This window comes from Cheilinus undulatus, linkage group 1 (genome assembly GCF_018320785.1).
Source record: "Cheilinus undulatus linkage group 1, ASM1832078v1, whole genome shotgun sequence".
Classification (NCBI taxonomy): Eukaryota; Metazoa; Chordata; class Actinopteri; order Labriformes; family Labridae; genus Cheilinus; species Cheilinus undulatus.
In genome coordinates this window covers 36,733,952-36,748,443 of record NC_054865.1, presented here as the reverse complement: position 1 = coordinate 36,748,443, position 14,492 = coordinate 36,733,952, and the positions used below count along the sequence as shown (strand labels likewise).

General features: G+C 40.7%; 1 protein-coding gene across 1 annotated transcript in view; it reads right to left on the bottom strand.

Annotated features, from left to right (window-relative positions):
- Window positions 1-14,492, bottom strand: part of lmo1 (LIM domain only 1) — a 41,855-nt gene that overhangs the window by 12,863 nt on the left and 14,500 nt on the right. The window contains exon 2 of the mRNA XM_041789537.1: window positions 6,790-7,003. Within this exon, the coding sequence (XP_041645471.1) occupies window positions 6,790-7,003 (214 nt within the window). The remainder of the gene's footprint in view (window positions 1-6,789; window positions 7,004-14,492) is intronic.

Here is a 14,492-nt window from a genome sequence, read left to right as displayed (position 1 = left end):
TATTTTCTGCAGAATTCCCACGTATTGTTCTGACATATGTCCTGTATTGTAGGAGTGCAGTGGCTCATGCACTTCAATTTCCCCGGTCATTTGGATTAAATAAATCAATATTCTCAAATGAAAGGTTAGGAGAAAATCTACATCAACACAGTTTTTTTTTCATCTTTTTATTTAAATAGGATGTTAAAGGTGAGTTTCCAGCAAATATGAGTGTTGCTCATTCATAATGGACTGAGCGCACCAGGTTTTATCGATCAGTCATCAGCATGGCAACAGGGTTTTAAGCACAGAATGTCCTCTTTCTAAAAAAGACGCCGCTGTGATTTATTTGTATGGATATAAGGGTTAGAAGAGCAGATTTGAGTTGCACTCTGCAACCTGTGAGACATTCTGGCTTGGATTTCTGATGGGATAATGGAGTATGAAGTCAGGGCAGGCTGACTGCTTATTGGCTTGAAGTTTGTTCTTAAGAACTTTCAAATACTGCTCTATTTTCAGATGTTATAGAGCCCATTTTATACAACATGAAAGACAGATGGCTGACAGCAACAGGGTTAAAATCAGATATGATTGAAAAAAATTGAGTTATTTCATAGAGCTAGAGTGATAATTTTTAGCCAACTAAAGGTTCATGATTCTCAGTTTTTACAATCATAAAAATCATCTGACAAAATAAATCTAATTGTTTTAAATGAGAAGGTAAAAATTAAACAGTATTACCTCAAGTCAGTCAGTGCAATTACATGGACTGGAGCAGATATGTCAGACTTGGCAACAGGCTGATGCAATGATGACAAGTTTTGCCTTATGTGTAGTTTGACATTTTCACCATGCTGATAAAAGAGCACATGGTGAGAAGAAAACAACATAAAGCAGATTCATTTATGTGCAGCCATCTCACAGCAGGATCTATGTGTCATCAGCCCCCTCTGATTTACTGTCAGAAAATTTTTCTGAATATTTTATTCTCTGTTCACACCTCGATTTAACACAAACACACACAGAGAAATAGTTAGGGGGCTAACTGGAAAAAAGTTTAATATTGGGTCAAAATGCATGTTTGACCACATGTAGCCCACTCAGAAAACTTCACGTCAGTTTTAGGGATTTTTTGCACGTGTGTAACAATGCAAGTGATGATTTAACCTAACAGCTGGGTGCACGTTGGCTGCATGTCAGCTGCAGCATGTGTCTGCCCCTGCTTGCACTGTCATGGCTTTCATACCAGGCAGACGTGTTAGGCTGCAACTCCCTGCTGTCACAGCCCGTCTTTTCCTTCAAAAATCAGTTTTACCTTAATAAATCTCCCTAAAATGACTTGACTCATACTGTGATGGAAAACAGATGGCCTAGCAGTTAGGTCACACCTCTTGTATGCAGACAGCCAGCGTTTAAGTTCCTGCATGCCCCCCGCCCCCACGTTTCTGATTCTATCCTCTGTCCACTTTGAATAAAGGCATTAAAAGCCAAAAAATCCTATCCAAAAAGAAACTATAGAAAATAAAGTGGAAACAATATGTGTAAAAAAACTATCAAAAATGGGCTTTTACTTTGAAAAACATAAGCTGGAAGTGTTACCATTGATGCAGACATACATATCTGCTAAAACAAGGTAAAAAAGACTAGGGCTGACTGCTTCCATTTGGTTGGCCGATTGTTTGGTCAAGAAGTTTTATCCGATCAAGATCACCCTGGTCGGCGCCAGGACGACCAATCGATTTTTTTGGTGCTTGGTTGTAATTTTGGTTGACTAAGTTTTTTGGTTGACTACGGGCCTAAATGGACTCAGTATCGATCTTTTTCTTGTTTATTTTGGCCAACAGACGTGCGCAGCTTATAGCAAAATAGGCAAGCCTCCTATTCTCAACATTGTTGGTGGGTGAGGCTTATATCACCCACCAAACCAAGCAGTCTGAAAGCCTTGCATTATTAACATTCACAGGAAAATGAAAGTCAACCCGCCAATCAGCCACTACACAGCTGACATGCACCCAGTCTGAAACAGCTGTAACCTTTGCATTTCAATAAGAAGTAGTAGCATTTAAATCACGGTTACTGCTCTTGTAGTTGGTGTAGTGTTGTAATCCGTTGTTCTTATCCACCAAATAAATCACTCATTTTTCTAGATCTAGTTTTGACTCCCTGTTTTAATCAAATAGTAAATGTTGTATGTAAAACTGGGCTTTACTGCATGTATTAGTGTTTCAAAACCCCAACTTGAGTCAAACTGCTCTTCAAAAGAGCTCATATTTATCAGCTAAAGTCTAAACTTGGTGTGCAGATATGGGTTGTTGGGAGCAGTGCTGTATGGCAGGAATGTAAAGAAGCTCGTCTCCGTTTCCTGTGTTATTGAGTTATTACGATGGGTCTGTGGAGAAAAGAGGGCCTTCTTTAGGCCTTTTAACTTGCTGCTTTACCAACTTCAAACCCTTAAAGCTACTTCACTGCATCATCTGCCTCTCTCTGTTGCTTCCCTCAGATTGGACTGTTGCTCTTGAAGTTTTCCTACCTGTTCTCTGAGCTCTTTGAGACTTCACAGTCTGCACGGGGGTTTGTCAGATTTCATAAAAAGGGAAAGCTGTTAATGCATGCATTGCATGTTCTGACCCTCCCCAACAGTTGTGTCTTTTTAAAGTGTAAACCTTTCTGTTCAGCTCTATCTTTCCCAGAAAAGAAGAGGCGAGAAATTGTTATACTTACTAAAGTAGTACAGAGAGGAAAGATTTAAAAAACAGTCACATCCAGATGGAGCTATCATCTTCCCCCTGCTATTTCACCAGTTTGTGGATAACTTCTAATGTTCATTATCTTGAAAACGTTTTTCCTCTTACAGTTAATTATACCCCATTTTGATAAGTGGATGACTATTATGTCCTCTCTAATATATGAAATAGAAGATTAAATGATTTCAAGCTTCAACTCCTGATGATCACACCATGACTAGATTGTCAACCCTCTGGTGAAGATGTACCATCCTGGGCCCTCCACATAAAGGAAATCGCTAATTAATCTATTATTCTCATTTATAATGAAAGAGCGTGGCCAAGTTGCTCAAAAACCTCTTGATATCAGAAAGTGAACGTCAGGGACATTAAAAACTGAACTTTTTTGAGGTGTAGTTTTTTGGAGGGCAGAAAGGACGCAGTTAAAGGTATGTGTGCATTTCAGTGTTTGTGTGATGGTGTGTTACATTCAGGAAAGCGTGAGTGCATTCAATAAGTTGCTAATGCCAGTGAAGGACAATCACAGATGGAGCTCCTATAATAATTAATGTGAGCATGGCAGGGTTCCAAACCCTGGGAAATAACCAAAGTGTGTTTGATCCAGCGGCTCGTCTGTAATGAAGTGCAGGAGGCTAATTCAGCACCCAGATTTAACTTCTACACTGCAGGTGAGAGGATCTGTCGTCTTTCTGCACGGGGAAAGAAGGAATGAAAAGGAAACAGGATGAAGACTGCATCCCCTACTTTCAAATACTCTCAAACTGCCTCTCCTCTATACGCAAGGCAAGGTTTTTAATTTGTTCCATAATAGAATTCATCTCAAGCATCTCCAGCCATTAAGTGTTCTGCATTTGTCGCAGGCTGAAGAGCAGGCGAGTGGGATGGATTTCATTAGGCGGTCTGGGGCAACAGAGGAGCACAGAAAGCTCTCTCCTCCTCCTCCTCCTCCTCCTCTTTTTATTCTTATTTCACTATTCCTAACTCTTGATTTCATATGTCACTCTTAGTTTTTCATCCCTTCTCTGACCTCTACTTCTCACTGGTTTAATGTGCGAGAAAGCTTTTCCTTCTCCCCTCACAGTGCCAGTTAGGCACTTATGGCTCAGGGGGGGTGGGTGGGGTGCTGTCCTTTCAGCAGATGTATTTTACCAAGTGAAACTCTGAGCTTCATCATTTTTGCCTTCTCTTGGTCATTTGCCCATTTATTATTACCTCATCTGCACCATCTGCCCCTTCTGGGGGCAACATTAGGTCTTAGTGGACCTCTCACTGCATCTTAAAAGCATTAACTGTGGGTGGGAACTGATGGATGGTAATGGCCTATCCCCACGTAACATCCCTAAGCACCTCTCAAGTGGGCTGTGGGTTTCTTCCAGGTCAGAGGAGGAGCTGAGGTATAAGTGAGATGTCATCGAGATCCATGAGTGAGGTCGGATGATAGCCCAGTTGATTAAGGCGCTCTTTGATTAGGAAAAATTGCATCCGCTGTTTAAATTGATTCTTTGTGTAAAAATAATGAACTGATGCAAACCTACAAAGCTGTGCTGAGGGGACAAGTAGGCAGAAAGGGAACAGAGAAAGAGGGCAAGACAGGGAGCTTCAGGAGAGGGTGTGGGGTGGGGTGTGTGTGTGGTGTGTGTGTGTGTGTGTGTGTGTGTGTGTGGGGGGGGGGGGGGTTAGGGCACCGGCATCCCTAAGTCGGCCCCGGGGGCATTCTCTCTCAGATAAATGGTAGGATCTCATTGGGAATGTGACTTAACACCCAGGAAATGGTCATGTTTAATTTAACAAGCAGATGGCAGGGGCATCTGAAGGGGGAGATACTGAGCCAAAGACACTGATGAAGCAACAAGCCTGCCGGGTGCTTTCTCACAGCCTACAGCTCAGTGCCACAGAGAGAGAGAGCTAGTCTACTTCAGTGTCCTATGAGTTCATGTAAACAGTGAAAATGATGAAGTTATAAACAAAGAACACGACAAAGGCAAACATGGCTTTAACCTAACTTAAAGGGGACATATTATGCAAAAATCCCCTTTTCAGGCTTTTCTAACAAAAATTTGTGGCCCTGGCCTGTCCGGAAAAAGGCCCTCCACATAGTTCAAGCAAATGCCTCCACTTTGTCAAAAATGCACAGCTCTGTTTCCTATCAGACAATGTAACCTATGTGTCTTTCTCAGACTCTTCTGAAATTACATTTTCTTGCTTTTCCAGATTATTGATCAGTATGAAACTGGAGGTTGCACATGATAAAGGACAGGTGAGTAAAAGAAGGAAGGTAAAAGAATCAAAAGGAACAAAAAGGGATTCAAGTTAGGGGTGTGATAGTGTTTCACCTGAAACATCTCAGTTCAGGGTCAGGGTTCAGTGCATGTATCACAAATGTGTCTAAATGGAAGAAAAGGCAATTACACATGGCAGTATTTATCTAGGTGGCAGTAACATCCATAACTGTTAGCTAACTGCTGTTAAACAACTAACAAAGAAGAGGAAGAAGTAGGCCCCACAAAACCCATGAAGAAGAAAAGTTAGCTTCAGTAATCAGAGCAGCGGAGGTTTTTAAAAAGCCTCTGGATGTGAAATCAGAGAGGGTCAAAGACATTACTGATGCTAATACACTTAAGGCTATAGAGGATACACTCACAGAAATATTTAGGCCTATTCTTAATCTATGTGCTACATATTCAATACATACACTTGTTCTTAAGTATTTGAAACAAATTGGATTTATCAATAATGAATACACAAATCTGTCATTATTTATTCAAAACACATTGGGTTTATTTGTGTTATTACATAAATTTCATTCTTAATTGTTTCATTTACATTTGAGTGACAAATATGCAGCACATAAAGTTTATTGTCCTGTTTATGTAAAATCTAAGTAATTCAAATAGATGGAAATGTTATATTTAATTGAAATACATAAAGTTAGAATAGGCCTAAATACTTCTGTGAGTGTATCAGCTACAAGTGTGTGTTTAAGTGCTCTGCTCAGGCTCCATGTCACAGTGTACCATCCTGTGTTAACATAAGCAAGTCAGGGGTCTTCCACTGATGTTCACAGTTTTGGATATGTGACGCTGTCACGGCACACTTCATAAATCATACATTTATCATACATCACACATTTATCATTTCAAATCGGGAGAGATAAGGCTATTGATTTGTTTATTTTTTTTATTTTGCTTTTTTAAACAGAAAATTTAAGTCTTATTTTCAGTCATGAACTTCTCGTAATGAAGGAGAGACATCCTCTCTTAAAAGTGCACTTCTGCATTCTTCCTAGAAGAGGGACCAAAATGCACATGCAGTTTTTGCGTTGCTCCAAGTGCAAATGCAGAAGTGCACTTTATAGTGCATTTCTCCTTCATTATCAGAATTTTAAAAAGTGTTGTTTTTCAGGTAAGTGTATGCGCTCTTAAGTGCCCTTTTAATGGAAGAATCCTCAGTTTAAAACAAGTAAACAATGGAGATGGGTAGTACTGGTCAAAATCTATGACTCATGAACATAACCTGCCCCAAACTGTGACAGCTTAACTGACACAACAACTACTGTGACCTTATGAACTGTTACACCCCTACTTGAAGTACTGAATGTTTTTTAACAACCTTACTCCTAATATGTTTGCTATGATTGGTGAATTTAAAGAATAAATTATATTTCATTATTTACCTCTAAAAACCATTGAGTTTAAACTGAAAAACTCTTTTGGGGTCACTCTGCAATGACCCCAAATGTTGCTTTTTCTGCCAGTTTCTTATGTTTGTGTTGGATACACATTATTGCTTTCTAGAATACCCATGATGTAAATATAACAACAAACTCTTCATATTGGCCTTTCCCATGATGCATTTGTGATATTGTGTTATCTTTGCATCATTTAGATTGACTTAAGCTCTTTCTGTAAATAGGAGCCACAGGAAACAAATACTGAGAAACCAAAGCAAACAGCACCAGTAGAGAAAAAAGCCCTTTATGATCCTTTTATGTCACACAGCTCTAGAAATGGCGTTGCTTTTGTGTCTGTTGTGAGTGTTAAGAGGTGATTGTGTGAGTCTTTCTTGCCTCAGGTAGTCCCTGCGACAGAGGATGAGGTTGGCTTTCGTATAGAGGGTGGAGCCCACCTCCCCCAGGCGGCAGTCACAGCAGGCACATTTGAGACAGTCCTCATGCCAGTATTTGTCCAGGGCCTTGAGCAGGTAGCGGTCTTTAATCTTGCGATTGCAGCCGGCACACCCCTTCTGTTTCCCTTTGGGCTGGACGGAGAGCATCGGCACACCTGTAAGTGATAAGGAGACAAACAGCCACGCGTGATTTACGGCCCGGGAACACGAGTGACTTTTCATGTTCTCTTTTTGATAAGCCGGCTGCTTCTCGAGGCGTCTAAGCCTGGCCTCGCACACGAGCGGCCACAGCACACTGCCTACCTGCTTCATATGCATTAAAGAAAACATTCTTCCATGTAGATAGGCACACAGGTCACATTGGACTACAAAGCCCTGACTTACTTGTTCCACCAGGAACATGCTGTAGTACAAAAGTTACATGATCACTTGCAGCAGGTTCCAGGGGAAGGGGCATGTCGTGTGTGTTCCTCGGGATAAAAGACACCATGTTTATTCTGCTTACTGTGGTATTTACAGCAGAGCACGTTAGTTACCTACCATTTCATCAAAGCCCATTTCACTCAACTGTCCACAGCTGTAAAAGCTCCTCATGGGCTTTGTTTGGTATAGATTAACATTAACCTTTTAAAAAGCCTCTGACCACAAAAACGCTGCTACCAGACCCCAGTGAGATATGTTATGGCCTAAGTGCCTTTTAGCATACACTCTCACTCTGTTTCACACAAACACAAGGACACACTCTGACACAGCCTCACATACATTAGCGCAGGCAAACCGCAAACACACACAAAGTACTCAGAGCATTACAGCCTTTTCCTCCTTTTACACTTATCTGTACTCATGTGTCTGCAACGAGCAAGCCTAAGTTACCAAACTCGCAAATTGCCCCGCTGTCACGCAGGTCCCCTTTAAGCACGCCTTTTAGCCTCCTAAAGGACAAATAAAGTCCATTTAATAACTGCACTAAACGCTAATAGTGTATGTGTGGTTGACATTTGTGTTTGGACTAAAAGCCCCCCTCAGGCCACTGGTGGTACAGAGGCAGGGGCGCTCAGCTCCCCTCTGTAGCACTAACAGGTCTGCCACAGCTGAAAGCACAAGACAACAGCTCTTAAGACACTCTCTCACACACTGAGCTATTGATCCGTCTAAAAGAACACACAGTGGACGCCACTTGCCACTCTACTTTCAAAACACATTTCTCTCCCTCTCAAAAAAAAGGCTGGACACTCTGCATGACAGGGGGTTAGGCAAGCATTTCGTACATGTGCGGATATCTATAAAGGCCCGTTTTACCCCAGCGTTATACAGACTTTAGCACAAAATGTCACTTGTTAAGTGTTGCACTTTAAAGATGCGTGCAGGTACATTTTGTCCAGACTAGATAACATTTTTATTTACCTTCTTTTATGCTGGATTGCAACAGTGTAATGCAGAGTGTGAATGGGGTCATTGTGTAGTTAGAGTTGCCGTTTTACAGTAACTTCTGTGGTTTGCTCGGTGATAAACACGACTTCAGCTGGCAACAGGGGACTGCTTCACTCAGTGCACAGCACAGTTTTCTCTGCTAAGCTTGTCAGCTTCGTTCTCTTTCATAAAAACCTTCCACCACTTTTCAAAGGACTATTTTGGAATAGAAAAGCACATTTTCCCCTCTTTCTTTTTCTGTCACACACTCATATTTGCACACCTCACAAAGTGCCTTATTGGATACAGATTTGCCCTGCAATTCTTGGCCATCCACACATCAATAATGCTATGAATGTAATATAATTAGCGTTTCCCCTTTTAAAAAAAGAGGTGAAAGAAACAGGAGAGCTTGTTAGTTAAATTTACGGCTTTGGTTTATGTGTCAGTAAGTGCTCCGGTGGTGTTGAGCCATCTTATTTCTTTATCAGAAGTGAAAGGGAGAGGCTTATTGGTTCAGTGCTGGCGATGGGAGCCATCAATTAGTGTTCTGCCTGCCTTCCAGCTCTCTTAACCCCCTCTACCCCCACCCTTCCCAAAACAGGCCCCTTGAAGCTGGCACATTAGGATCAGAAAACCTGCTATAAATACCAATGTTCAGTGTAAATGAAGCTAAAAAGCTTCAAATTCAAGCCACACTGGCTAAGGGTGGACTCCTCTACCTGCATTTCACGGCTTGTTAAGGGAGCTCTCTGCAGGTATGCCAACAGAGCTGGCCTGACAGACTTCTACAGAACTAAAAACAGTCTTAATGAGGAGAGAGAAAATGCCTGTGTTCATGTGTATGTGTGTCGTGCAAAGATAAAGAAAGGAGTTGCTGCAATCCCCTGGGGATCACCAAAATCTTTAATTTGCCTTTTATGGCACCTAATTAGTTATTCTACTCAAAATCTTTGCTTTAAATAAGAGAACTAATTATACAAAAAGGTCGTTCCTCCACCTCCAGAGATCTACACCTAATTGGTTGAGACCACCGCCCGCTCCACACTCCTTAAATATTTCTTGGTGTGTTTTACATCAGGTTTGAAAAGGCCAAAGCTTAACCTATCCTGGAGTAGCTGTTTGCTGCTCGCCGTCTCTATTAGATGCACGCTTTGTTTCGCTCTATCTTGCAAAACCGGGCGTCTCAATCTGACATTCTTGTCTTCATGCATATGTCCTGGTTCTGTGAGAGAGATTTCTCAGTGGAGGAATGCTTCATGCCAGGAAGTCAGTTTGCATATTGAACTGACGCCGTTTTCTTGATGCCATTGCGGGGAACAAACATCGGTTTGATGTCTTCAACCAAAGCAGCCTCTGGAAAACAGCTTTAATAGCAGTGTAGCAGGCACTAGCTCGATCCCTTTAAACAAAGAGCAGTGACAGAAAAAAATGAGTGTGTAAAGTAAATGTCTTTTCAATTCCCTTAATGCCACAAGACATTTTCCTGCACCTGTCACCACTCCTGGCGCCTTGTGAAACTGTGGAGAACAGAACCTCCCATGCTCGCCGCCTCCCCGAAAAGAAAAGCTGCATTATGAAAGGAAGCAGCAGACTAGGAGGCAGCCTCCACTTAATCCAATCCATTTAACAGATACAAGTGCCACTGACCTTCCAGTGTCATTTGATGTCACCAAAAGCATGCCTCTCAACATCACGATTCATTCTCCAACAAGGGATGCATTTTAGCCCACAAAGTGGAGAGACAGCACTCGGCCTGCCAAAAATCCATCCCCGAGCACGAATTTAATTTGCCATTAGTACTGTGTGTAAAGGCCTGTCATTTCTCCCTTCTCCCATCCATCTACTTTCTTTAAGATTGTATCTTTCAAGAATATGTACAGTTAGTTTTTCTCAGCCCAAGCAGTCTGTCAGAGCATGTATTTTCCATTATAGAGATAGCATCCGATTTCTCTGTTACCCCATTTAGACTTCTGTCGTTACCGCTATCAGGAAAATCACATCAGTCTGCTAACCTTTTTTTGATATATTTAAGGTTTTAAGAGGAAATTCGCTGTTTGGAGCACTCAAGGAAGTGTTGATATTAGAGAAATACAATTATAAGACAGAAAGGGCCAGACCTACATCTCCACAGACTGGACAAGGTGACAAGACAGAGGATTTTCTCCATACTCCTCCATTTCTACCATTTCTACTGAATATTACGTGTCTATTATCAAGTGAAGAGGTGCTGAGATGTGATGTAGCATACCTCCATGGGTACATTTTCTATGAGTCAGTATTTTTGTGACACAGCATGGGAACTAAAGGGCAAATCCATGCTAAATCTACTGAGTAATAAAAGAAAATAAATAAACATTGACTTGAATGATCTATCCATTAAGACCGGGATAGCTACTTGCACAGGCACAATAGTCACATACCAGGATATGCAATGTTAGTCACATGAAGTGAAGCAAAAGTGAGTGGATTCCTGCTATCTGCAGCACCTTGTCCCGGTACTTACAAATGCATGGTCTGTTAATAACACACACACACACACACATAACACAGACGTGCCGATTGTAGCTTCAGTGTGGGAGAATCATAGCAGCTTGACACAGTGAGCTTTTGTTTTGATCCTAAGCTACAAACATGGAGCTAGTCAGGTCAGCTAAACATAACTTTAAATGTCATTAAAATTTTTTGATGACATTTAAGTCAGTGATTTTCAACTGTTGGGTTGAGACCCAACAATGGGTCACAAAGCTGTTTTCAGTGGGCCGCAAAATGAGCCTATAGAACAGTGGCAAAAAAATCCATGCTTTACAAAAAGGCCTAAATGGACAAACATCTGTGCATGTTTTCTAGATGGCTAAACAAGTTTCAATTAAGGATGTTCCTAAGCGTCTATTTCCCTATTCAGCTTAACGCTCATTTATATTTCATTTAACCGACTAGTCTAAAGAGGAGAAAACCCCTAGAAAACAGTCAAATTCCTCACAGGGTTATTGTGTCAGCGGGTGTGATGTTAGCCTGATATAATCTCTACAGTGTGGCTAGCATTGAAAGCCAGTGCTACCTGCCTTCGTCCCTCTTTGCAGATTAATATTGTGCTTTGATATTTGGCCTCTTTTCACTTTGAGTGAGTAGTTATATGTGAGTTCAACCCTTGAAAGCCTACATACCACTTTATTTCCATTTACTACTTTAGAAAACTGTCGTACCGTGGTCTTCCTATTACAGGCTAACCGCTAAGCCACTGCTGAGCATCTTATGTTTATATCCGGTGAAGTGCCAGAGAGGAAGGCAGCAGCCACTGACTGAAGCTACTGCGGCCTCTAGTGGCAGGAGGTTCATTACAGTATAAAAGAGCATCATAGACCAGGATTTCAAGCTCATGTTCATAAAAAATGATAGGTAATGAGTTTAACTGACTAGTGCTGATTAACTACGCGCATCCCTAGTTTCAATCTAAATTTGTACAAAACAACCCAAATACACCCTTATCATGGAAGACAGAATGAAATACAATGCATACATGAACGCCACATAAGGTTTTAATGGTGCAGTTTTGTCTCTGTGTTCTAACACATTTTGTTTCAAATAAGCCAAAAACTTCAATATTCTTTATTAAATACATTTTAGTTGTTTAGAGTTGTCAGAAATATGGAACGCCTTTGCTCGTTCAGGAGGTGGTGATGGGGCTAGACCACTTGAGAACCACTGATTTAAGGAACATGTTCTCTCTTCTCAAAATGACTATCCAAAAAATGCCCTAAAGGCCCAAAAAAGGAAACCATTAAATATTTATTTGAATGTAATAAATGTAAAAAAAAACCCACAGAATTTATCTGTTTAATGTTGCTTCTTTTGAATTAAAAAAAACATGATATATTGAAGAAAAATATGTGTTCAGTCCTTCCTACAACTACAGCTGATCTATTTTACCAGCTCTTATATAAAGCTGTCTAAAGCCCTGTTAACTTGGTGAACTACATTCGTAACCTCCCCCAAACTCTCTGTTATACAGTAGAACCAGAAATATTTTTCTCAGCCAATCAATGGAGATCAGTCAACGTCACAGAAAGTGCCATCACACCAAGTCCAAGAGTGTCTCAACCCTCCTGTTTGCTCCAGAACTCGAGAAGTGCAGTTTGACATCTCTTTTGGTCCCAAACAAATGGCCCTAAAATCAAAACCAACCATAAGTTGATGATGATAAGTTGATGACACACATTTTAGTGCTAAATGTCGTGATAGGTTTTGTTTGTGTAGGATTTCTAGCAGTGATTGAAATTTTAGCATGAAAAATGGAGCAACCGTAGTTGGACTTCGGCCTATTTAGGGGTGTCAAATGTCAAATGTTGCTCACCCAGCAAGCCATGCTGAGGGTATTTTCTTGACAAATAACTCATTATGGTGTAGGATCATTGTGCTCTACAGTGCAATTAGATGTTGCCACAGGTTTGTAAAAACGTAGAATGATCCACTGGTAAATATTACTAATTCATAGGCATTTTCAAGGTATAAATAGTAAAATAGGTGTGATTTTTGGTCAGTTTTTAGCCTTTATTATACTTATGTGGTTTGTATCTGTTTTACTGTGAGCCTTATTTCTGCTTAAATTAATTTAGCCATTGAATATTTGTGATGGTTTTTCTTTAAGACTATATCTGTTTATTATCCATTATTGTCATCATAATATGCATTCACTTAAGGGAATTCTTTTTTTAACGTATAAGCAGGCGAGGAACCATGAATGGTCACTTCGTTGATCTTGATTTTCACCATCATAATAATAAAAAAAAGCAAATTTAAGTGACAAAAGTTAAAAGAAATATTGTGACGTTCACCAATAATATTCTAGGGCTTAAACTGTAGCATTATTAATAAAATAAATTACAGACCAAGGTGCCATCTAGTTTATTTCTTGATAAACTGCCTAAAGTCCTAATGTCCAGGGTTAAGTGAACAATTAAAGATAATCGATAAAATAAAAAGTAAAAGAAATTGTGACTTGAGAAACTGGAGCTTGCATCTTGGTATTATCCCTTTAAATCTGATTGAATTATTACTAAATGATCAAAATCAACAAAAAGATTAGATTTGTCACTCAATCTGAGTGGTGATTGCTTATAAATGACAAAACATCTCTTCATTCCACCTCTGGTTCCATGTGTGAAACAAAACTGTAAAGAAAATGACTCACACATTCTCAGTGTTCATCACTACACTACAACACACTCGCTCCCAGCGGAGCAGCTGCTCTCTCAGGCACTCAGCCTTAATGGCAAAGGGGACAGTAACATCTGATTCCATGTTTTTTTTTAATGTCTTTTGATCAATTAAAAGCACTGACGCCATGGTGTGATGCAGACTTTGCTGGTTCACTGGGAGGTAAAGGATCTTGATGAGAATCACTCAGCCTTTCCTGACACATGGTGAGGGCAGTGGGCTTTAAGCGAGGTGGAAGCTGCACGGCCCTGGGTGGGCCTTGTCTCAGGGGCCCCTATAATTCCAACTCCCAGCTGCAGCAAATAAGAGGGAGTTAGGCACCAGCGGGGTGCATCCATACACACTGTCAGGGAAATTAGACGCTATAGGAGCAAATTAGTGCAAACAAATGCATTTGTCATCACCAGCACTTCATCCAATGCACTCCTACACAAGAAATCAAACACAGGATGGCTGCTGCATGAGGTTACCACATCATCAGCCTTATGACTGAATGAGTCATATCAAAAACGCCTTAAAAGAAAATTACATTATATCACCCTCTATGGACTGTAGGCGATAAAGCAATATAAAGATAAACCTACAATGTGTATTAAAAAACCTCCCAAGTCTGCTGTTGAGAAGCTGCAGGGGCGAAATTAAACCTCACTCCTTTATTTTCAGCCACCACTGTAAACACTGTGGCCATGGCAATCCCAAATAAAATGCGTCCTTAATCCAGGGTTTCTGCCACTAAGGTTAATGGGGATCTCATGCAGATGTCTTCCCCCATTGTGTGCATGAATCAGCCCCTTTCATTCAGCTTCCGTCATCCCTGTAATTGAGCCCATAGACGGACGCGTTACTCCATCGCCAAAAGACAAAAACACAAGACATCTGGTGATAATAACATCAGCTGGAATACACAGAAGAATGATGAGTGCATTAGAAATGATAAAGAGCACTTATTCATATGTGTGATTCATGCTCCTGTCCTTATATACTCAGAGAGCCGAGCAGGCGCACACTCCCTCTGAA